Source organism: Microcebus murinus, chromosome X (assembly GCF_040939455.1).
Source record: "Microcebus murinus isolate Inina chromosome X, M.murinus_Inina_mat1.0, whole genome shotgun sequence".
Lineage (NCBI taxonomy): Eukaryota > Metazoa > Chordata > Mammalia > Primates > Cheirogaleidae > Microcebus > Microcebus murinus.
This window is the reverse complement of record NC_134136.1, coordinates 96458649-96485120: the sequence shown is the minus strand read 5'-3', so window position 1 is coordinate 96485120 and position 26472 is coordinate 96458649. Positions and strand designations below refer to the sequence as shown.

Below are 26472 nucleotides of genomic sequence, written 5' to 3'. Positions count from 1 at the left end.
CATAATATTCTGAAATTTAAAAAAATCAAATATCTGTTACAAGTATATTATATTAATTAAGAACTAAGCCATATTCTACTTACTGACCACTAATGACTTTTAGAATGTATATATCTAAAATGCAATTACTTTAAACAGTTGATAAATGTGATTTAGACAATTATGAAAAATTTTAATGATGTCATAATGCAAAAGAAACATGCTGTCCATTAATTAATTATCAAAAAGCTAGTAATATACAGCTTGGTGTTAAGATTTCAATTTAGTGTCATCACTTTATATTATGTGTAAGAATATATACATTAGGGAATATAAAATTAAGCAAAATGATCTTTTTACCTTAAAAATACAAATACTTTTAATATAAGGCCTCATGTTTCTCAAAAGCCAAAATGGAATACTGATGTGTGTGCACATATATGTATATCCTACTGACATTTATTCAAGAAAGAATTCTGGTAAAATGTATATTATCAGAGTTTCTTATGAGAGACAGAATATTTTAAAATTTGATTATTTAACCAGTATAACATAGTACATGCCAATTATAAAAAATTTCAAAACTGAAAGTAGAGAGCTTATTTAGTTTTTTTATAATCAGCTATATTTTACCATTATAATGTTTACCTATATACAGCATATGATTTTTAATCTAACTCTTTTCATAATATGAAAACTGTTATGCTATTTTATGTATTTCAAGACAAATGAAAATGAACTAAAATAAAAAAAAGTTTAAAAGTATACTTATGATATCTAAAATTGTGCAATGTGAATCATAATAGAGAATGAATATGAATAAAGCAACGGTAAGGAGATATGCAATGCATGTTATGAAAGTGTCAGTGTCTAATTACCCACTGAAAACAGTTTCTACAATTCCAATGGTCACTTCCTTAAATATGACCAATTAATAAAAAGAATAAAGAAAATCAGAAGACAAGATAGTACTATAAATTTTGTTACGACAGCCAAATAATGGCCTTACTTATAAAGCAGAGAGGGTATTTTACAGTTGTCAGAGATTAATTACTGATTGGCTACTTAGTTGGATATAAAATTTTACAAAAGATTACTATCTATTTGATGATATTCCTATATTATGATGAATCATAATTAGACATTACTTGGCACTCCTCTACGTGTTTAATTCTTTCACAAGAAAACCAAATAATGTTATATTCAAACTAGTGTCTGAGAAAGGAATACTTATAAAATATGTAGATGATTTTACCTGTCCAACCAGGCAAGCAGACTCTTGGCTGCTCCAATCAGATCCACAACCGAGGTCAGAAAGTCGTTTGGCAATTTTCGACTGGTCCTCCCGTCATAATGGCCACTTCTTCTCCTTCCTGTTATAAAATTCTGTAGATTTTTGGCAGATGCATTCAACTTGTGAGAAAGGGTTTTTAGATTTTCTGTTTCCAAGCCATAATTCTGAATTATAAAGAAGAGAGAGAACAAATATATTGAAAGTCAATATTTTATTCATTCATTAAAATATTTACTAAGTATTTTCCTATGCACAGACAATGGGACAAGTCTTAGTTACAAATGAATAAGATAGGATTTCTGGCCCAGTGGAGCCCATAGTCAAGTGAGGATTTGGGGAGATGTCAGATAAAGAAATAACAATAAAAGGTAAGTATTAGTATGAACACGGAAAGATGAGGGCATTATATCATGGAGCTATGCCACCCAAGACAGCAAGATTGTAAGGATCCATAAGTTTATTTTTTAAAACTAAAACCTACATTCATTTACTTGTGAAATTAATTATTATCAACAATTATTTTGATTATCTATTCAACTAGCACATGCATAGGCATGAATATAGGTAATAGAAAGAATTATGCTTCTTTAAAGTTAGGAAAATAAACATAACCCAACAATAAAATGAAAAAGTAATAAATAAATTACATGTAATACACTTTTTTTCTGTGTCCTCTATTTATAAGAAGTTTCTTTTATATCAGGAAAAACTCTGCTTCCTCAGGGTAACTAATATACTTTCTCTTTTTTATCACACAAATTATGAAACTAAACTTATTTTTACTTTTCTCCTGGCTGCATTAGCTCAAAGTTAAATATGAAGCACACCCAAAACAATCACAGTGACTTATTGGTAAGCATATATTTTTTCTTCTTTTCCTTGTTCTCACTTTTCAATTTGTAATATTAATTATTAATTTATCCTAAATATTTTGTCTGCTACACATTATTGCAAAAGGGGGTTATATGACTAAATATAATAAGCCTTTTTACTATCTTCAAATAGAAAATGATTATAGAATCCCCTCCAACTTTAGGGAAATTTTTTGTTAGTTACAATTAAAATTTAAACCAGCTAATTGTGTGTTGTAAAACACTCCTAAAGAAAGGCTGGTTAATCTGATCAAAGGATAACCCTGACCAAACTATGCAGCAGCATGTACATTACTGTTTTATATAAAATTGAAAGTATTATCATCTTATAGATAACCATAAAACTCGAAGAATGTTAGAATTTATTTGGGCCTGAAAGGCTAAATTTGACTTATCTTCCTATCTTGCTTTTATAGTTCAGGAAACTGAGGTATAGGGAGATTTTGTTTAATAGGTTAAAGAGCTCAGTACTTAGATTAGACAGAGTTCAGAATGGGACTCAAGTCACCAGGCTATCTGTGAGGGGATTCCTCTACCACATCCTTTAGCATCAATATTCTACTCCTGTTCTGATAACAATAGTGAAAAAAACTGAAGCAAAATGGAAGACAAAAAGTAACAAAGAAAAATAAATGGTAAATAAAGTAAATAAATTTAGCTGTGTTTCTAAGTCAACAACCACTGGGTACCCACTTTATATAAAAGTTAAGCTTATTTTTTTCCTAAGGTAATTTACAAAAACCGAGAACATAGTGGAGAAAAAAGGAGGGGAGAGAGGAAGGTTTTGATGCATAAATATTAAATATCAAGTATGTATATTATCATTAAAGATTTAATAAGAACAAAAGTCTGCTTGTTCTTTGCTTGGAATTTACATTTTTATTAAAAGGATATTCTTTTTTAGAGTTACAGATTTGTTTTGTAAAATAACAGTATATTAAATAGTCACTGTTTAATATGAATTGCAATATTTTCTCTCTAGTTAAAAGGTTTGGCTTGTACAAATAAAATGACATTCCATCCAAATTCTATTGCATCTGAGAATAGATTATTTGTGAAACATTTGGGAGATTTTGTCCAGCTTGTCATTATATTATGAAGGAAATCCTCTTATAAGTTTATAAAAGATATTTTCTAATGACTAGATAAGAATGATTTATAGCTATATCAATTAACTATAAATGATACCTCTGAAGTGCTTAAGAGTATTTCCAGAAGTTTTTCCCTATATTAAAGCATTTTCTCTGAAGTACAAAGTATTTGCATTTTTCATTTTTGTTTATTAATAAGTTTAATGAGGAAAGATTTGTTTATAAATTATAATAATTTCTTAGAGAAGCTCAAATTATAATAGTTTATTAGAGAGGAACTGAATCAATCAACCTGGTAACTAATCTTTTACTCTATAGCCATTAGCCTCCATAAAAGATCAATTTAAATTATTTCTCAAATGATTTATTAGAAAAGGAAAAAATAATTTTAAAATAATACTGATCTTCTTATAAATAAAAATCTGAAAGCAAAGTAAAAATATTTTGAAGACTTCAAAATTTAAGATACTAACATTATTTTTTAATGTGATTCAAGAATAGAAAAATATTCTGGACAAAACCTGGAAGGATACCTTGAGAGGTCTCCTAACTTGGAAACCTCCTAAAAAAAAATCTTTGTGGAATAGAGGTGAAAAATGGGGAGGACAGAGGAATGCAGTGGCAATAAGAGACAAAAAATATATAGTAGAGGATGGAGAAGAAATTTTTCAAAATTTATCCTAGTTAATGAATATAACTAGCATTTAGAAAAAAACCTAGAAAAGTATAAAAATAGATTAGAAGCTATCTGTAACAGCATCTATGTGCTACTATTTTAATAAAAGAGATACATTAATCTCTCAAGTTTATTTTTATCATCACAATTCTCAAAGATAAGTAACTCAAAATCAATTACTGCTAACACAGATAACTTCTTGCTATTTCTTTCATGAAAGCAGATAGTTTCTTTATACTTGCTAAGTCATCAGTAAATCACACACCCTTGACTAACAGTTAAAGAATCAACAAGTAAATGAAGCACCCTTTTGCTTTTGGCCAGGGTTATGGAGATGAAAAGTACTATCTTAACTTTTTAAAAATGCAGGTTTATTCATCACAGATTTGCTTTCTACTGGATATGAATGGGAAAACTGGGTATTACTACTGGTATAAAAAGGACTACCTTGAGAACACAAAAACTTTGATGTGAAATGTATTTAGTTGCTTTCTTTGTCCTATATATTACCTATTTGTTCATATACTTGGCCATTAACATGTGTGCCAGGAACCAGTCATGACTCCGAAATGATTCAACATGGGCAGTCTAGTCTTAATGAATTGGTGCTAAGTTCATATCTTTTCTTTCAATCATATGCATGCAAAAACAACACGAAGAAACACACTTAAAATTTTAGAAAATCAAATTGGTTATATCCTCATTAATGGTAAATTCTCACTAAACACTTAACTAAAATTATTCAATATTGGTACTACATAGTTTACAATGTCAATGCCATTTTATTTAGAGTTCTTAATTTGAATGAATCATGTAGCAGGTGTTTAGGTTTATAATACTTTGCTTTATAAATATGAGTGAGTCCTAAAAAGCTTGTTTTAATGAATTTTTTTGAAAATAAATTATTTTAAGATGAATGAATCAAACAATTATATTGCAAAGAAATAAATCTTAGCAATTGCAAACATCGAATTTTTCATGCAAAGTGCCTATTATATAAAAAGTACATGAAGAATGAAATGAAAACTGTTTTTATCCTGTCATAAATGATTCACTTAGTTTCCAATAAAAGGTAAATTGTCAGAACACAAATTAAGGGCTATATATTAAACTATATGTATTTATTTATATTTTTACTCTTTCACTTAATATTCTTTGCTCTCTGTTTAAGCATACTAAATGATAGCATAATAGTATGAAAGATTAATACACCTCCAAATCATGAACAGCTTACTTCTTTCTAGAATAACAAGATGCAAACCATATACTTAATGCTTAATATATGTTTTGTGAATGAACAAATGACTAAATAAACCTTTGATTTTCATCAGGTGTCATAACATTTATTCCGTCAGGACTGATTTCAAGACAAAGCACACAAAAATATATAGTATAGCTTAAAAAGAAATAAAAGGAATTTGGTATTTTTTCTGTGTCTTCCTTACACTAGGAACAGAAACTTCAGAGTCAAAGGTTGTGTAGGTACGAGAAAAAAAAAATTATAGTTCCCTGGAGAAAGGTAGTTTAATTCAGTAAGATAGTATTAATTTAACATCTCCTATGAGCTAAGCACTGGGCAGAAAGCTGAAGAAAAAAACTATGAATTGGACAAAGGTGTCTTCCTTTGAGGAGCCCTCTATGAATTGGAGGACTAAAGAATTTAAGCAAAGAATTAATATGTGATACAAGGTATAAGTTGCTTGTCTTCTCATCAATTTCCACTCTGCATCAGCCAAATCAAAATTCTCATTTTTTTCTAAGTATTCCATATTCTTTCACAATTCTGTCTTTATACAACATGATATGTCTTCTTCCAAAATAACTTTTTCCCAACTTTTTGGTCTGGTAAACATCCACTTATCCTGCAAGATGCAGTGCAAATATTATCTACACTTACTAAATCCCTCAGCAGTGTTTATCATTCCCTTCTGGACTGTCCTGGGATTTTCTTAAATCTATATTGTCTTTTGTTTACTATTGTCTTCCTTAGTGGACTATATACATCTTAAGAGTACAGACTCTATGTCTTTTTCATCTTTGCATTCCCAGCATTATTTGGGCATGAATATATAATTATTGAAAGAAAAATAAATATAGCAGATGTAAGGAAAATACAGAAAGGCCAGTAGAGATCAGAGAGATAAGACATAGCAGAGCAAGCTGAATTTCAAAGAACAGTCAGGAGTTGAGGGGGAGTGAGGTCAGAGTATAGTTCCCCATTCCCAAAAGTACAACTCATGGTCTAGTCAACTCAGCTTGCTGAGGAAGGATTTCACCTCTTGATTTCATTATGGCATGTAGAAATGAGAATTCACCATTCAGAAACTTGCTGTACAATCACTAGGAAATATCTATTGCATAACCTGGAAGATATCTGCACTTCTGAATTCCTGACAGATAGCCATTAGGAAAGCGTGAAAATGCAGTTTAATATATGACCTCTTTGGGGAATGTGACCAATTGATTGCTGAGTAAACACAGAAAAAAAAAGAAATTTAGTGGTTTTTTTCTACATTAACTTCCAGAAAAGTTCAACTACATAATGAAGTATCCAAATGATACAACACTATGGTACTTAAACCCAGAAATGTAGAAGGATTAAAGCTCAGCATGTGAAGGGATTTACTACCACTCTATGGCTTGAATTTATAAATGATCTTGGCTGGCACAGTGGCTCACGCCTATAATCCTAGCCCTCTGGGAGGCCAAGGCAGGAGGATCACTCAAGGTCAGGAGTTCGAAACCAGCCTGAGCAAGAGCGAGACCCCGTCTCTACTAAAAACAGAAAGAAATAAATTGGCCAACTAAAAATATACAGAAAAAATTATTCAGACATGGTGACACATGCCTGTGGTCCCAGCTACTTGGGAGGCTGAGGCAGGAGGATCACTTAAGCCCAGGAGTTTGAGGTTGGTGTGAGCTAGGCTGACGCCACGGTACTCTAGCCCGGGCAACAGAGGGAGACTCTGTCTCAAAGTAAATAAATAAATAAATAAATAAAACAAATTTTAAAATGGAAATGATCTAGACATATATCTCTGATAACATGCTTTTAAGTAGGTTTAGGTGAGCAGAGCCTTGTTCATGGGCCAAACTCCAAAGTCTAGGTGGAGACTGTATGCAACACTGTCAATCATCAATCTTTCCTTTCTCAAACTGGCAGTGTGGGAGCCTATGACATGAGTGGTTCATCTATAAAAAGCTCTGCTTATAAGATATATATCCTGGACTTCTAGCTCTGACACACCCAACTCATACTGTTGTAAATGACGTTACAAACAGGGAACTGTTAGAGCCTGTGCCCCTCTCCAGGCCTCTTTTATTACACCTTCAGGGACACTCTGACTCAAATTTGGAGACTTGTACACTAAGAACACTATGGGTTCTTACCTTATCTTGAGTACTATCTTTTAATTCAGGCATTATTTCTGTGATCTGATTCAGATAGAGAACAAGTACATATTCTGGTCTGAAATTATTTATCTAAGGAATATAGAAATAAAAACCTCCCTAAACTATCAAGCAAAAAATGTGGCATGTCTCCATCATTACTTTCAAAAAAATATTAATTGAACATATACTATTGGTAGGTACTATTGCTACCTACTAGGCATCCAGTAAGTATAGTCACTTTTCCCACATAGCTTACAGTCTAGGGTAAGAAAAAGACATTAACTTAATAAACACCCATAAATATATAATTACAAAGATGAAGGTTGAGAGAGAAAATAGTGAGGGGCTAATTTTAGACTGAGTGAGGATGAGGGAATAATCAAGGAATGTCTCTCTGAGAAAATGACAGTGAAGGTAAGACTGATGTGTAAGTGGGAGGTGCTACTCAATCTGGTTTTAGATTCCATTCTTCTTTAGAAAATGTTTTCAGTCGGGTCTTTTTTCCTTGCTTATCCTATTGGCTTTTAGTGAAATCTGATGATATTATTGATTCCCCTAAACAAAAATAACACTCCCCTTTGCTTTTGTGACAACTCTTTCTTAGTCATCTTCATGCTTTTCTGACCACTCTGTAAGCTTCCTCTTCTTCCTTCCCAACCTAAGTCTCAAGCTGCATCCTTGGTTTTTACATTTCACAGGCCCTCCCTGGGTGATCTCCTTTCTTTCTATGAATTCAATCCCTTCATTATTACAAAATAAACTATTCTATCTCTGTAGCTAGAAAAAATGGAATCTTTCTCAACTCCTTTACCTCACCCCTCATATTCACCAGATCTTCTCTATTCCTGTTGCATATCCTTAGCTCAAGCCCTAGTCTTTACTTATGTAGATTATTTCAAATATTTCTCAATTGTTTGGAAACAAACCAAATTTCCCTTTGGTTTATGTCTACCCCACTCCAACCTTTTCACTATCATTGTTTACCATTTTAAAACAAGTGTTTGATCATTCTTGGTTGGTTCTCCAATGCCTATGCTAGGAAGTACAAATATCATTATGTTAAGGCACTTTATATATAGTCTGACGCCATTCTATCTTTTAAAGCCTAATTTCCTGTCACTGTTTCCCACCCATTTTTGTCATCCCAAATAGCTTGCCATCATTAAAGCATACCATGCATGCTCTTTTTCCATGTGCCTGTGTATGTGTTGTGTTTATCTACCTGAAATGTCCTTCCTTCTTTTCCTCTACCTACCAAACACACTCATCCTCCACTAGGTTGCTTAAATATCACCTCTTTTGCAATATGAACACATCTATCTCAATCAAACCTACTGATTTTCTCTTCTGTGCTCCCATAATATTTAGCTCATACTTTTATTTTAGTAATTATACTACAGTATTGTGATTATTTGTATGCCATTCTTCCCCATTAGGTTTTTCAAGAGGGCAGAAACTAGGTCTTATTGACATCTGACAACACAGTGCTGAGTGCATTAATTGGCTCTTGAATTATGTTCATTTATCTACTCATTTCTTCTTAATCATTATCATCTCAATAATAGTTACTATTTATCGAATACATACTATGCCAGGCACTTAATTAGGCACTATACAAACACCATATCATTTACTTTGCACAACACCAAGAGGTAGTTGTTAGTATCTCCATTTTAAAAAAATAACTAAGCCTATAGTGAAATTATTTGCCCACAAGTGTTAGTAACTGACTGAGCCAAGATTGAAACCTGGGTTATCACATTACATAGTTCACATTCTTTCTCTTTATAGCTCTGGCCCTCCTCACAAAAAGCTGGAATAATTTAAAGCCAATAAGATTAGTTTCATCTTACCTAACATGAAAAAATCTATGTTCCTCTTAGAATATTATGAAAAAAAATCTATTTTCCTCTTAGAATATTTAATGTACTCTTGGAATCTTGCAGGAAGATTATTTTGACATTGATTTTTCTTGTCTAAGTATGCATTGCTCTTTAACATAAAAAAGTAACAATATAATGTATAATATTTAATTTTCACTGGATGTATACATAAAGGACACTCAAATAATTTAATTATTTTAGGGATAATTTTTCTAAAATAGGATTACTTTGTATTTGTCACACTAAGTTAAAACTTTTAGAAGGGAATACACTTTGTGACTTATTGTATACAATTATATATCCCAAATGCTGCTATGAAAACTTCCTTGGCAAGCTCTAACTTAAGCTTTTCAAGTGACTAAATGTTATGTCACCAGTTGAAATATAAGCCTCTTTAATGTGACATTTGGCATTAATATAACAAATTCCAGGAAGGAGGAAAATACCATATCCAGTTGGTTGAGAATTAGGTTTTTTCCTAATTGCATTTAAATTATCAAAAGAATAGAAGGAAAAGGAGAAAAGGAACAAAAGGGGGAAAAAAGAATGAAAAAAGAAGTTTCCCTTTACACCAGTTTATTTATCCTTACCAATGCACACAGAAGGTCAACTGCTTCCAAGATCAGTTCTTGATGGCCAATGCGGCTTACCCCCAGATCTTCTAGCTCCTGATGTGTGATGCGCAGCAGCTGGTCTCCACTGATCTTCTCCCTCTCAAAGTTCTTAATGTACTGCTGCAAACAGTCATCAAGACCTACAAAATAAAAGTATAGAAGATCAGAATGAAAAAATGGTAGAACCAAACAAATGTGGTGTTGGGGGGCATGCATTAAGTCTATCATGTTACAAGCTAAATCCATTTTATCTCTGGACTAATCCAATAATTCACCTCTTCTTAACCTATATATGGGCTACAATGAAAAAAAATCACTTCATCACTTCATCATATTCCTAGTTGTTAGGTTCCTATTTGAATTTTCCTCAGCAATTATTAGAAATCTTCACCTTTCTTCTAGGCAGTTCTCCTTGCTGACTATTCATAAAGTATGCTAGCAGGCAGGTTCCTCTACTTTCAAATTTATCTGAATCACAGTTTTCCTTTCTTTTTTTAACCCCAGTTCAGAGGGAGCGGTAACTGTCTTCCTATACTAGACTAATCTATCTTCCTGTATTTTGGAATCCCATTCTTTAGCTACTTTAACACTACTTTAATAATTAACTCTCTTTGTTTCAACCATTTCCTATTCATTGACTCCTTCTATGTTCAAACTTTTGCCATCTTAGAAAAAAAACAAACCCCTTTATTTGATTTCCTTGATCATGTGTTCCCCACTAGTTTGCCATCCTCTTCAGACCCAGGCCCTTCCCTTTATTTCCTAACCTGCGATGCACTCCTTAATCTGTATCATTTGGATTTTACTGAAATCCAAAAGTAGAAATCCACACTGGATTTTATACCCTTCAAACTGTCTTTCCTAGGACTATCCAGGACCATTCATAAGTGATTAGCCAGGCTATAGATTGACTGAGCTTTAATCATCTATGAAATGGCCTGATATAAATGGTGAACTAGACTAATAAAATTAACTCTCTAAAATTTTAAGTAAGGAATACCAAGAAAATGAGGCATTAGCAGAAACTAACTGGTCTTGATTATATCAAGGAGAGAGACAAGAGGCTATAATGGGCTACATTCCAGCTGAAATTATGAGGAACCAGAAATTATAAGCAAATAAAAAACAGAGATGGAGTTAGAACAGATGTGCAAAAGGAAGCAATGTCCCATAATAGAGAGGTTATCTAGCCATTGAGGAAGAAAAAGAGTTAGTCCTAAAAGCAGAACTTCCTGACAGAGTCTAGTAACAGGCCATAGATGTCTATATTCTCAAACTTCCTAAAAGTAACTTGAGTTACTTTGTTTCCTCTATTATTTTCTTTTTCATTCATTCTCCACTGGTACGTGTATATTGATGAGGGTTAAAATGTTCTTATTGGATATAGCAACATGAAAGTCACCAATGACAAACGTGAAAGTTGTTTTCACAGTGATGGCAATAAGCCAGCATTGAATGAGTTGAGGAGTCTTCAAAGCAGTCAGGCTATACAAGAGAAGAGTACAGTAAGAGGATACCTAGAGAATATGGGATTGACAGAGAGTTTGTTTTTCTTTCTTTTTGATGTTAGAGACTTGAAGATATTTAAATGTAGGTAAGAATCATATATCTCTATTGAAAAAGGAGAGGAGGCGGAGAAGATGGGTGTAGATGCAGGTATATTTATAGACTGTGAGTAAGAAGATAAGGAACTTCCTGCCTAATGACTTTAAGACAATATTATGGATCTGTGTAAGGGTTTAGTGAGATACCTGTGAAGAAAATAAACATGTAAATTGGTACCATGAAAAATATGTGAATAAATAAATAAAGTCAGTACTAATTACAGTGTCACAGAGCTATACAGGATTTATATTTTAAAGTGAAAACTCTGATGTCAAGAATAAAGAAAAAGATGAGGGAATTATATGTCAGACACTGCCCCGAATGCTGGAGATAGAAGAGTAAATATGACACAGATCTTATGGAATGCACTACCTAGAAGTAGAGACAGGCAAACAAAATAATCATTATAATTTGACATATTAAGAGAAGTAGTGATGGCAATAAAAAATATGAGAGAATAGCATCTTCTGAGAGGTGTATACAATTTGCCCTCCATATCCATGGGTTCCACATCTGATGATTCAACCAAGTGTGAATGGAAAATATTTTTAAAAAAGAAAAATCAATAAAAAATAAAATACAGTAAAAATAATATAAATAAAAGCAATACAGTATAACAACTATTTACATAGCATTTACATTGTATTTAGTATTATAAGTAACTTAGAGATGATTTAAAGTATATGGGAGAATTGTGCAGGTTATATACAAATACCACACCATTTTATATAAGGGACTTGAGCATTCACAAAGTTTGGTGAAGATACAGGATGAAGGGTATAGTGGCCCAAAACACTTGAGAGATAGCCAGAAAAAGAGGCATCTAAGAATGAGAACAAAAATGGATCAGAGAGTACAAAGTAATAAGGTAGGCATGACAGACAAGTGTTAAATGTAGTATAACATCCCAGAAAGATATGGACTAAAAATACTCTGAATTTGACAATTAAGAGATTATCAGTGATTTTAGCCATAATAGTATCAGAATAATGAGAATAGAAGCCAGACAAAGTATGGGATTGCAGAGTTAGTGGGAAATGAGAAAGTGGAGGCCTTGCATATAGAATATTCTATTAGAAGATTATATACTCATAGTGAGGATGAGGATTAAATAGGGAGGTATCAAGAAGGGTCAAAGTAAATAATGTTATACCAATTTTAGAGATGAAGTAACTAAAGCTCAGTGTAACTAAAACTCCCTAAGTGTACACAGTATAGCAAAGCAAGGATTAAAACCTAGTCCCAGAGGATGCAAAGTCTAATTTGTTTTGACTACATATATCAGACCAACTCAAGACTGAAAATACAGATCTCGACAATAATGTGAATTTATACTCTTGCAAAAAGAAAGGGGTAAATTTATATAAAACATACAATTATTAAAATGAAGAAAAGATAACATAGGACAGTGGCTAATGAAATCATACTCTTCTAGACCTACATGAAAAAAATTTAAAACTACCAACTAAATTCATGTTAGCATAATCTGATGAACTAAATACAGTGTAGAGTACTTGGCTGGCATTCGATCTGAAGCTGCATTCAAATGAATGAAAGGGTAAACATTGCCCATAGCTTTTAGACACCATTGAAACCAATACAATACATGTTCACCTGAGAAACTCTTGTTCCTTATGTTCTTCAATGTCATCCTTCACAGTCATCCTCCTATAAGCAACTAGCTGCTCTATAACAAGTGCTATATGATTTGTTTTCACAAGGATTCTCAAGAAAACCAAATAAAATAGAAAAAGGAAGGATAATTTTCTTCTGTGCCTGTTCCCATTTACTCTATCCTAATTTATTTTGGAAAATGCTAAGCTTTCAATAGTTTTCTATTATTTCTAAATTAAAGAGTTGATACTGAGTAACAGTAATACCTTCCATTTGTTTTTTGTGCTCATTGTGTGCCAAGTGTTGTTAAGCACTTTACAAATATTTTCTAATTTAATCTTTTTATCTTGATTTTACAGATAAGAAAATTGAAATTTAGGGACTATGCCCAGGATCCCACAGCTTATAAATTATAAGGCAAGGTCTAAACCCAAGTCCATTTGACTCCAAATCCCTGCTCTTAAAGACTACTTTGAATTAGAAGATGTGGGGCAGGAATGGAAAGGATTGTTTCCAAATGTCTAGACTGATCATTTGGACCATACCAAAAGTCATTATACCAGAAACATTTTTACATTTTTCATTTCAAACTTTAAAGACATAATTTAAAATACATTTATTTAAATTTGTATCAAAAGACATTTAAGTATATTGTTTATATGCATAACTCAGGGAAGACAATGTAAATTAAAAGTAGATGAGAAAAATATGGTCAGGGGACTATATGGTTAGTCACAAAATGCGAGTCAAAATAATAAAAATACAAAAAAAGTCATACCAATGAAGAATACTAGACTTGCTAAATTGTGGGAGGAACTAAGAAGTCGGCTGTCAACTGTCACAGTGTTGAACATGAAGAAGGAAATGGGATCGGATATAGTTTAAAACATTCGTTAGATAAAGGACAGTTTCTTAGAGAAGCCCATTCATTTTTTTAATTGATACATAATAATTGTACATATTTATAAGGTACATGTGATATTTTGATACATCCTTACAATGTGTAATAATCAAATTAGGGTAATTGGGATATCCATCACCTCAAACATGCCTATCCAATCTTGACACTGAAGCCAACAAAAAAATTTTTCTTGGGAAGAATCCTTGTGTGATGCAATGAATACTGCCTTTATTCAATAGATCTTTTTGATAAACACAAGTTCCCACTGGATTGTTTCTTACATCAAGGCTAAAATATATATGTTTGTAAATATTGTATTGTAGACCAAATAATAACTGGTTATCATGAAGATAGAAACATTTATATTTATGGGCTTTAAAGATGTTACAATCTATCAAGAAAGCTTATAATTCCGTGGAGAAAATAGCTAGTAGGGTTTGTCTTTTATAATGGTAACAAATGAAAAGGTGAGCTCTATTTGAATCACCTTTTGAAAATTAAAAGTTTGTCAACAGGTGCCTAAAATGTTTTAGGGATACATATTATATATTCATTTTAATATAATGACAAGTTCAAATGAAATACTCCCACTGCCATACTTCTTTTCTTGAAAAGCATATTTCCAGATGTTAATTTTAAAAAAGTATAAGTCACAGGAAATAAAAGAAAAAGTAGATAAGTTAGACTTCATCGAAATTAAAAACTTTTTTGCAAAGGACACCATAAAAAGAGTGAAAAGGCAACCCATGGTATAGAAGAAAGTATTTGCAAATTACATATCTGATAAAGGATTAATATCCAGAATATATAAATGACACCTACAATTGAACAATAGCAGAAAACAACTTGATTAAAAAATGGGCAAAGGACTTAAATGGATATTTCTCCAAAAAAATATACAGATGTCCAATAAGTACATGAAAAGATGCTCAACATTATTAATCATCAGGGAAATACAACTCAAATCACAATGACATATTACCTCATACCCATTAGGATAGCCACTACTAAAACACACACACACACACACACACACAAGGTTGGTGAGGAAGTGAAGATATTGAAACACTTGTATATTGCTGTGGGAACATAAAATGGTGCAGCCACTGTGGAAAATGGTTTGGTGGTTCCTCAAAAATAATCAGTAAAAAAAGGCCCCTGCAGGAGGAAAGAGCCTCAGGGGTGGGGCTGAGGGAAAAGAAAACCAGGAAGAGGCTGACAGCTAAGGCCAAGATTTCAGCCAGCAAAAAGGTTAGGAGAGACCTCAAAGGCTCAAGGAAGGAAGGCCAGGGTGATTGAAATGAAGCCATGCAGCAGCTGCTGACCCCACAGGCCCTGTGGCTGAGTGCTATGGGCTTGGGTGGGGTTGAGCTGGCCCAGTGCCAAGGCCTGCAGGTGGCCCTGGTGGAATTTCATAAGTACCCACCAGTGTAGTAGGCCTTCAGGGAGACCAGTGTGGACAGTGCCATGGACATGCCCTTCCCAGCAGGGACCTTTGTGAGGCCAGAATTTAAGCTCTAGCCGATAAGCTGTCAAAAGATGTGCTAGAAGAAACCTGAGTGCAAAATCAAGCCCAGTGGAAAGAAGTGGAAAAGCCTGGCCTGTACCAAACTTGAGGATAAAGCTCTGGCCTGGATGGTCCACTGCCCAATACAGACGCAGGATGAACAGGAGCCCAAAGAGCACCAGCAGATCCAGTGCAGTAGAATGGATTGGGCCAGCGAGGATCCTCACAACTGCTACTGTCCTGGACCATTTGCCTTCTTTTCAAGACCCTGCTCCCCAGCTGAACTCTGGACTGAATTTCATCCTGCCTCCTGGACAGCTACAGGTGGTCATCTCAGGAGAATGATCCCATTATAACCCTAGCTAATAAAACTGCTTTCCAAAAAAAAATAAATAAATAAAGTAAACTACAATAAAATACAATAAATAAAAATAAAATAGGATTCAGCAATTTCATTTCTGGCTATATACTTAAAAGAATTGAAAGGAGAGACTTGAAGAGATATTTGTACACCCATTTCATAGCAGCATTTTTCACAATAGAGAAAAGGTAGATGCAATTCAAGTATCTACTGATGTGTAAGTGGATAAACAAAATGTATATACATACAAGCCTTTTTATTCAGCCTTAAAAAGAAAGGAAGTGCTACAACATGGATGGATGGATCTACAACTTTGAGATTACGCTAAGTGAAATAAATCATTCACAGAAGGACCAATATGGTATCATTCCATTTATATGAGGGATCTAGAGTTGTCAAATTTATAGACAAAGTAGAATGGGAGTTGGCAGGGGATATGGGGAGAAAGAATGGGGAGTTGTTTAATGGGTACAGAGTTTCAGTTTTGCAAGACGAAAAAAATTGTGTGAATGGACATTGGGGATGGTAGCACAAAAATGTGAATATACTTAATGCCACTGAACATACACTTAAAAATGGTTAAGATAATACATTTAATGTTATGTATATTTTACAATTAAAAAAATTAAGAGTTAAAATGGCAAATTTTATGTTATGTATGTTTTAATAGAAAAAAGTACAAATTAACCAACAGATTAACCTCAAATAGCCTAAATTTGCTACTTTTAAATTTTAATTAGACTTAAGCATTTTGGGAGGTATATGGGTATATGAAAGCCACAGCTATAAGTTACTATTTTATATCTGATTACTAATGCTATATCTATGTGCAATCAAATTTCTCTAATAGAAATATAATTTTTCTTTTTATTGAACACAAAGAAATAAATAGCAATGATTTAGTAAATTCAGTATAGTTTACATGGAATTCATCAATATAAGGTCATGCCCAATGCTAATTCATCATGAAAAAATAATTTGCCTAATCATACTGGGACTTATTAAAGCTGTAATCTTTTTTAATATTTTCATTTAATGTCTAAAAAATATTGAGTATAAGGACATGCTAAAAATTGTACATTGGACACACATCAAGGGGAAAAAAGAATTTTGTAGCTAAATGGCATCCAGATGAATTTTGAAGGTATAGTGTCACAAGGGATTAGTCAAGTCATGTTTGTCAGGGTGCTGGGAAAGATTACCTTCTCTAGGGAGGACATGCCCATGGGCAGAAGGAAACTGTCTTCCAGGGGAGAGGGGGAAGGAAGTGGTGATGGAGACAATCCTTGAGCTGTGCCATTGTAAAGGGCAAAACATGTTGATCCAATTTTACATCTGGGATGCATCTAATCTTGGCTTATATCAGTTCCAACACTCTTGATTTGTTTTAGTTTTAAACCAGGTTCCTAAGTGAGTAACTACCTGTTCCTTATACTTCCACCACAGCACAGACTTCTGCATGGTTTTTCTAAGGAACCCCTCCCTTCCTGTCCCCAGTATCTGGATCCTCATTGCTTTTCCAATTCCTGATATCAACTTTTATTTATTTATTCAACAAATATTTGTTGGATGCCTATTTATGAGCCAGGCATTATTCTAGGGAGTAGGGATAAAAAGTGAGTAGAAATAGACATAGTCCCTGCCTTTATGGAGCTAATAGTTTATTGAGAGAGAAGCACATTAAGTAAAGAATCACACAAACAACCTGACAAGTAATTGAAGGAAAGGTAGCTTGCATGGTGTTCCAAGGGCCTATAATAGGCAGATTTGACCAAATCAGAGAGATCAAGGGTAGGTTTTCTGGGAGAAATATGACAAGAACTAAGGTCTAGATATGAGTGGAAGTCAACTAGGCAAAGAGGGAGGAAAGAGCATTAGACCTTGGAAACAGCAAGGACCCAGGGGTGGGAGACAGGATGAAGAGTATGAGTCATAGAAAGAAGGCCACCATAACTAGAGATCATGTTCAGACTTGCGTTCTAAGAATCTTTCTCTGGCTTCACCATGTAAACCAATGACCTGTAGCCAGTTTGCCTTTTGCCAAAGAAAAGATCATCTTTGGCAGGCACTGATCTTCCTGCTCAACCCCTTCACTTGGTCAGTTATTTCAGCTATGGGAGTTGAAGCATACAGCTTTTCCAAACATGTCCTTTCTTTGCCCATTTTATTCCTCTGTGCCTATCTATAACCCCCCTTGCTCTCCTCTTAGTAAGGTAGGTTAAGGAAAAGACCTACAAATAGAACCTATTCCATACATTTAGAACTATACGCATGGTCTCCTGAATAAGAAATCAAAATCAACAGAAAAATGTGGTAAAAGATAGAAACATCTTTTAAAATGGTGATTCTACAAAAACAGTGTGGTAATACAGAGATAAAAACTGCCTTTAGAAGTTACAGCTAATCATTTTAATTCAGACATGTGCATCTCATTAACTCTAATTGAAATAACTTCCACAAAAGAAAACTCTAGCATAAAAGTAACTGCAGAAACAAGGGACAGCATCCACTATTAAATCTAATCTCAACACATCCCCTATGATCCTTCCCAAATACAAAACAAATCTTATTCATCATTTCAAATCAACTATTTGAGGCCTCTTCTTCTATTAACACACACACACACACACATACACACACACACACACACACACACACACACACACACACACACACACACACTTTTCCCTATAAATGAATGTCAGCATTATTAACAATTTCACAGAGTCAAACAAACAAAAAACCTTTGGTGTTTTATAAATTTTATGACTCTTAAAACAGGTTCTAAACTATTGGGCCCAATTTAATTTTTAGTCAACATATATTTTGCATCTAATCCTAAATTATTATTAGTTTTTTTACTGAATATTCAAGTTAAAATAAAGCTATAAATTTTGGCCTTTTATCACAAGGATTTATTATCAGGATAAAAAGAATCCTACATTTATCCCATAGTCATTTCTGATAAGTTGTCTAAAAAAGTAAACAGTGATACTCAATTTTATATTTATTTTTCTTCAGTATCAGAATCAATATATAATATCACATATAATATCACACAATTAAAGGCCAAATAATTTTTATTAGCCTATGATGTAAGTTTTACTTGACCTGGGAAAGTAGGCTATTTTCAAAGCTTGACTTTTTTCCTAACATTAATAACCTACCCTCAAAATAATTCTAATAATTACAACTTAAAACATGGTCAGTTTTCTATTGCTTCTCAGATTTTACATGCATATAAAACATCTGAGGTTCTGATTAAACTGTAGTAAATTCTGATTCAGTTGGGCTAGGGTGAGGCCTGAGATTTTTTACTTCTAACAGGCTCCAAAATAATAATGAACATTACTAGAGCAATGCTTTTCAAAAGCAAAAAGAGACTTGATTTTTTTCAATAATTGATGAGGTCATTGTTAAACAGGACAATAATGATGACCAGTAATATACATACATGGACCCTATTAAGCTTGTATTTCTAAATATATAGCCATGCCCTTTTTGAAATTACCAGTCCCAATTAGAAAATATATTTATAATGTTACTGAAGTATCAACAAACATTTCTTGTAAATTTATAGACCACAAAGGAACTGTAAGATAGACATTTATCATAACTAAACGGAAAGAAAAAGGCTATATTAAACTAATTATAATTATACTTATTTGGATAAATCCCTAACTGTACGTTTTAAGTATACTTAGAAAACTTCTTAATTTTCCAAAAAGGTGAAGTCTGTGGAGAAATTCACCAGCCTGAATGAGCAAAAATGAGTCTTATTCACCATAATACCATTATCATCAATGGATGATAATGCAATGGAAGCTCTTCAAGAAAAGTAAAGAAACCACAAACAACACAAATTCATGTTCCTTATCAAGCATTTCTCAAAGAATTCTGAAAATATGAGACTTCAAATATTTCTTGTAATTCCTCTCTGTTCAGCAAAATTCTTCTGTGTTGTGACAGCATTTTATGGCAATCAATGCCCATAGGGAAACGGGGTTTCTCCTCTCCCCAATCAAACTGGAAGATATTAGTTGGTAATCACGGCTTTCCCTTGGTTCCCTCTATATTCCAAATTTCTACAAGTGGGTCAGAATCAGAAATATTTGAAAATCGGAAAGGAAAGAGGGAAAAGTTCTGCAGAGAGGGATATGAAATGAATCAGAAGGGTGTGGAGGGGATATCAGACCCTTGACTAATACTGTCACCTTTTATCACAGGGACAACATTGCTTCTCAAGTCACAAATTAACTTCTGTAACATCTGTTTCTTAGCAGATTGCAACTGCTTGCCAGGAATTTAAGAATTAACGTTTAGATGACATTTGCAAAGTCCCAGTCATAATTTAATACTACATTCATATTGTTGGCAACCCAACTGTTAATGGACCTTAATGTTCTTATGATTCTCCTGATTAAATTACTACTCAAAAGCCTATTTTCATAGATAGGAGTTTATAAGAAGAGAAAGATACATGGACATCATATTCACTTAGGTCTCAGAATTTGAAAACTATCTAATATGTAATTTAAGGTCCCTCGATATGAAGGTCATATGAGAGGACAAAAAAATTAAATTACCTCTACAAGACATAAAGAGTAAACAATCAGCTCTTCTCTTAGGGAGAAGAGATTAAGCAAGAAGGAAAAAAAAAAAGAATGTGGAGGTTAGGGCAAGGGCAAAGATCCAACAATGTAAGGACTTTATATTGTGTAAAAACACTACCCAAGAAACTTCTGAGCTTGGCCTAACAAGGGTGTATTCACTCACCTTAGACTTTGGGTCACTGCCTTAAAGCAGCTGTACAAACAAACGTTTAGCGAGCTTTTATTTCAATTCAATCTCAAATCTCTCCATTAGTGTATTTCAATGAAAAGCCCCTGATGGATGTGAGATTTGTATACATATAAATATACTACCATTGCCTGCTACACAGGTCTACACTCAAGAGAGTTGTAAATCAACCTGTGAAAGGAACCAAGAACTTACTAAGAGTCATCTTGAGTAACCACAACCTAAGATATTTCCTGTACTGTTCTGCAAATATTATAAATATAAAAAGCTAACCTTGATAAGCATTACAAATAATCGTGGTGAAAGCTATAGAAAATATTGGTAGACATTTCTAAATTAATGTATATAAGAAAGATTAATATTGTCTTTCCATTTTAATTTTATAGTTGAGTCAAACTGCTCCATTCCCCAAAGTAGTAGTTCACTATTCATGACAACTTTAAATAGCAAGGTACTGAATTCAACGTATTTTTCCAGAAATGGAAAAAATTTCTAAGGAACCTAAAATGAATAAGAACTTTTTATTTTAAGAAAGAAACTAAGAAATATACTAAGATATGTAACAATGCAAGAAAACCTACAATTACTTTTTATTGTCAGCAGCCTCCCAGGAAACATGTTCCCTTTGGTTATAGCATCACAGATTAAAAGTCATTTAAGTAGTGTGTGATTCATTCAATAATGATAAAGGCAACTTTGAGTTCCTGTTAAAGTTTTATGCACTTTTAGTTCTGAACAAAGCACTCCAATCCTGACCCACTAGCGCTATAATCCAAAAAAGGTAAAGAATTCAAAACGGAACCTTGGATTTGTATTCAAAACAGAGTCATGCCATCCCAGGAAAATTTTATATATAAAAAGAGCTGATTTCATTACTTTTCATGACAATCCCAAATCTTGCCAAAAAGGAGGAAAAAAAACAACCAAAATTATTTCTGCTCAATTAGGAAGGGACTCATTTTAGGGGAGAGGGGTTGTTGATAGTCTTGTGAGAACACAATAGGGGAATAAAAGAAACTAAAAAATAATAAAAAGCCTAGCATAGGACACAGAATGACTGATTTTGAGAAACTAGTCCTCTCTGGAAGGAAATATGCTCGAGTGGATCTGTCTTCATCACCCAAATGCTTTCCTGTGGCATCTATTCTCTGACACATGCAGTGTATTCCAGACTTTAGGTTAACTAATTCAATCTTGGCCAGCTAATGAATACCTAAATTAGGGACATATTTTCTGCAATAAGCTTTATTTTATTTGTCCTTCACTTCAACCTTCTAATAATTCTTAAGAGTACATTAACTACAGTTTTATATTTGCTTTCAAATATTTCACAACTCTAAGATTTATTTTCCAAATAATATAGTTCTAATCCATATTTCAAAACTAAAAGGTAAGACTTTGTCAGATTGGAGTAGTGTTACCCTATGACTATGACCTAATAAAGCCACAAAATCAACAACTGTTACAATGATGAGCAGAATCAATGAAACTTTTCAATTTATGGTTCTTATATGGTTTAATTATTAAGGAAAAAAGGAAGATAACACAAACAACACCTTTTGTTTTTTAAAAACAGGTTTTATATTAGCTAATGAAATAAAAATTTCTTTTAAATATGTGTAGGAAAGGTGATTGGTGATTTGGCAACAGGATTAATATTCACTGTATATTTAGAAGACCTCAAGAAGATTACAAACTTGTATTTCAAATCACAATTTCTACAAACTGAAGAGACATGATACTGACTCTCCTACTCTCACCTCTTCTTATCCTGACACAAAGAAATGGAGGAGATCAGAAACTTTATGCAATACTCTTTGGCCTAGGTAGAAGTGGTCCAATGGTCCTACATCTCAATTTCTTTATTCTCAGAGGTTTAAGAATTTCCAGACAAACACATGAAACAGTTTTCAGAAAATTTCTAAATAAAGGAGGCACATAGTTAGATGCCCTAATGGCTCAATAATAAAAATGTTAATCATATAATCAGTACATATAAGCAGACTGAGAACAGCTCAAAATAGAGTTAGTCTTTTTACAGCTAAACCTACATTTAAAGACCTGAAAGCAAATTACTTGACAAGTTACTAAATTCAAATAATATATTAAGAAATCATCCTCTACCTAGGAAGCTAAACCGTTAAACCTTAGGAACCACTAATGATTAATCTTTTTTTAAACTAGCTTTTCTAAACCAACTATTAGGAATTATATAAATGTTGGATATTTATTTTTAATTAAAACATATAATTATAAATTTGAAAGTTAATCTATCAATTAATCAGACCTTGTCAAATGCAGAGACACATTTAGAACAAATCAGAATCATGATCAACATTATAGTGAAACTTGAGAAGCATTCTCACTTCAACATTGAGCAGTGGTCCTAGCCAACACAAAAAGGAAAGAGAAAGAATAATTATGGATATTAGAAGAGAAAAAAAACTATCAACATGTGTAGCATGATTGTCTACTTAGAAAATCCAAGAAAATCAACTGAAAAACTATTAGACTAATAAGCAAGTTTATTAAGGTGTACAAGAGCAATATACAGTAACTTCCTTATACACAGCAAAGCCAATTAGAAACTGTAGTGAAAAAATTCCATCCACAATAGGAATAAAACCAATAAACTACCTAGGAATAAACCTAACAAAACATGTAGAATGTATTTCTTTTTAAAAAATCTATAAAATTTCACTGAAGGATATAAAAAAAGATCCAAATAAATAAGAAAGGATATCATATTCCTAGATAATTCAATTGTACATGAACACTGATTTTTTTGTACATTAACCTATAAATTTCATGTAATCGTGGTCAAGATTCTAATAGGATTTGTTTTGTGTGTGTGAGACTTGACAAACTGAACCTAAATTTCATATGAAAGGAAAAATTAGCAAAATCAAGAAATGTTTTAAAAAATAGAACACAGGGATGCAGAGACCATTCAGATAGCAAATGTTCTATAAAGCAACAATCATTCAAAATTACATTGAAATAAAAAATAGATAACTGAACCAAAAAAAAGGAGAATACAGAAACAAACCTATCCATGTGAATTTGGGTTTACATGATTGAGATTTATCATTTTTTTATAAAGTTGACATTTCAAATAAGTGGGGGAAAACACAGATTATCCAGTTAAGTTGTATTAGAACTGGCTATCTATGGGAAAGAAAATAAAGTCAGACCCTCTATTTTATATTGTATAGTTAAAAATAATTCATATTAAAATGCTAAATTAAGGTTTTAAAAAAATGAATGTACTAAGACAAAATATAGGAAAAGATTTATACAATATAGGGATGGAAAAGGTCTTCCTAAGCAAAATGTAACACTGACTAGCCATAAAGGGAAAAAATGACGACAGATATGGGGCTACATTAAAATTTAAATAATTTTCCTGATAGAATACTCTTAGGGGACTTTTTAAAACTATACACATAAGCCCTAGCTTCTGATAAAATCACATCTCCCCTCCTTCTTTACTCCTTAAGGAGCTATGCTTTAGTGAGCTACTATTTCTTATAGAAGTGTGTTGCATCTCTCCCCTATGGATCCCAGAATAGGCTATTTTTTTCCTTCGAAGCAAATTCTATGCAAGGTAAGTGAGTAAGTGCACTAGTGATTTCAACTAATTAAGCTATTTTTGCAATCCAGTTTACTTTATGTACACATTGCTGCATGTTTCTATTTATGAAAATAGAAGCTGCAATGAAATACCCTATGTGGAATAGTTTGTTATACCACATAGTTATTTAAAATGTACTGCAGTTTATCCTTTGTTCTAACAAGTAGCATGTGGTTTAAGTAAAATATAACATAGCAGCTATATAAAAAATGGAAACTTATACAGTAGAGTCAATAACTCTTATTTAGGATAAGATTCTGCCTTTAATTATCAGATCCTTAGTAAGACCATACATGGGACTATATGCCATTTTTGTATTTCCAGAATAGAACCTAGTTCACAGAAGGTATTTAATATATGCTTGCATAATGAACATCCTTCTTGCTCTATTTTAAAATTCAGCATAGATTTAAAGTTAGTTGTAGGGTTTCTTTAAATGATAGGTAAAACTTTCTCCTTTCAAAACCTTCATGAAATGAAGACTCACCAGTTAACTCCTTTCTCTCTAAAATGCAATTTTATAGTCATCAACCATAGTCACAGTAAAATTTAACATACTTTCCTTGTCTCACCATCATGAAATCTGGGCTGCCTTTGATATTTTATGGAGTTAGATAAATTGACACTAAAGTTCATATGAAAAAAAAATTTAGAGAACTGCTAATGTATATAAACATATCAGTGAGTCTAATCTTAAAAAGTAATACCAGCATGAATTTATAATTTGAGCAGTGATGTTTTAAAGAGAATACATGTACCGGGTGATAAGACTGAGAATACTGACAGAAAACTGAATTCCCCTATGCCTGTTACCTGCAAATAATCACATCTGCAAAATGAAGGGGGGTAAAACCTGCCATGTCAAAAAGAATTTTTCCTATTGTGTGGGAAATTTTCTTCAAAAATGTTTATCAAGGTAGAAATTTGGGGTGGTTTTTTTTTTTTTTTGGTACTTTTGTGGCTTCATTTTTTACATTTAGATACCTAATACACTTGGAGGTTATTTTTGTGTATGGTGCAAAGTATGAACCCAGTTTCTATCTTCTTCCAAATGCCTACCCAATCGTCCAATTACAATGGACAACTTTCACCATTTATGAAAAAGTCCATCTTTGCTCCAGTGATCTGAGATGCCACCTTTATCATATAGTAAGTTTCTATATGTACCAGAGACTAGTTCTTGGCTTTCCATTTTATTTCACTGGTATATCTGCATATTCATGGACTACCACCATACTGTTTTTATCATAGAGGTTTTATAATGTTTTAATGTCTGGTAAAGCTAATCCTAGCTTGTTCAGTGTTTTCGTGGCTCTTCTTATTTACAAGTTTGATGTACTTGTTTATAAGTTTCATTCAATTATGAGCTTAAGGATTCAATAGATTTAAGAATTATAATCTAATGATTATGTACCCATAATAATTAAAAATAAAAATACAGAAATAAAAATTAAACATAATTAGGATGGTAAACCAAGCACAAAAATTATGTCAAATATGAAAATTTAATTGTTTGCTATTTGAGCATGATCTCCTCTTTTAGCATAAATATTTAAGCACTAACTAAATGTCAACTAATTTCATGCTCTGAGATACCGAAAACGTATTGTTATATAATCTCAGTGCTCATTTGCCATCAAAATTTCCGATTAGTTGCTAGATTATAGATGGATAAATCACATAAACATAATGTATTAAGTTTTCTTTTAAAATATTAAACCTAAGTATCATCACAACTTCAAATATGGCATTTGGCATAAATATTATATCACTTAAATATGAACATAAATCATTTAAAATATTAATGATTTCTTCTAATTTTATTGGATAAGCAAAAGCCAGAGCTTTACAAAGTTTCCTTTTACTTGCTATAGATTTTAAATTCTTTGTCTTTACTTATGCAAGGAGACGATATAGGGCTGTGTACGTTGTATACTGCTAATCCGCACAACTATATATGGGACACGGCACCCCTGTTTTTGCCCTTTTTGTTATCAGTAGAAAAATACTTCTTCAAACACAGGTAAGATGAACTAGAGAAAAATAAGGGTCTCTACTGGGTTGGAGATCTTACTTAATTTGGAAGGTCATATGATTGAGAGGTCAGAGAGCCCTGGGTTCAAATATTGAATCTCCCATTTAGTATTATCATTTAACCTAAATCTCATCTTTACAACTGGTTAATAACGTCTACCCTAAATTTTTATACACTATTGGTGGGAATGTAGTACAGCCATTATGGAAAGCA

General features: G+C 32.7%; 1 protein-coding gene across 6 annotated transcripts in view; it reads right to left on the bottom strand.

Annotated features, from left to right (window-relative positions):
• The window catches only part of CNKSR2 (connector enhancer of kinase suppressor of Ras 2), a 268980-nt gene that overhangs the window by 216810 nt on the left and 25698 nt on the right, over positions 1-26472 (bottom strand). For all 6 annotated transcript variants that reach the window (XR_012916031.1, XM_012784628.3, XM_020285003.2 and 3 more), the window contains exons 2-3: positions 9779-9942; positions 1235-1437 (exon numbers count right to left, since the gene is read on the bottom strand). Coding sequence is in view for 5 of the 6 variants with exons in the window: in XM_012784628.3 (XP_012640082.1) it covers positions 1235-1437; positions 9779-9942 (367 nt within the window). In the remaining variant the exon portion in view is untranslated. The remainder of the gene's footprint in view (positions 1-1234; positions 1438-9778; positions 9943-26472) is intronic.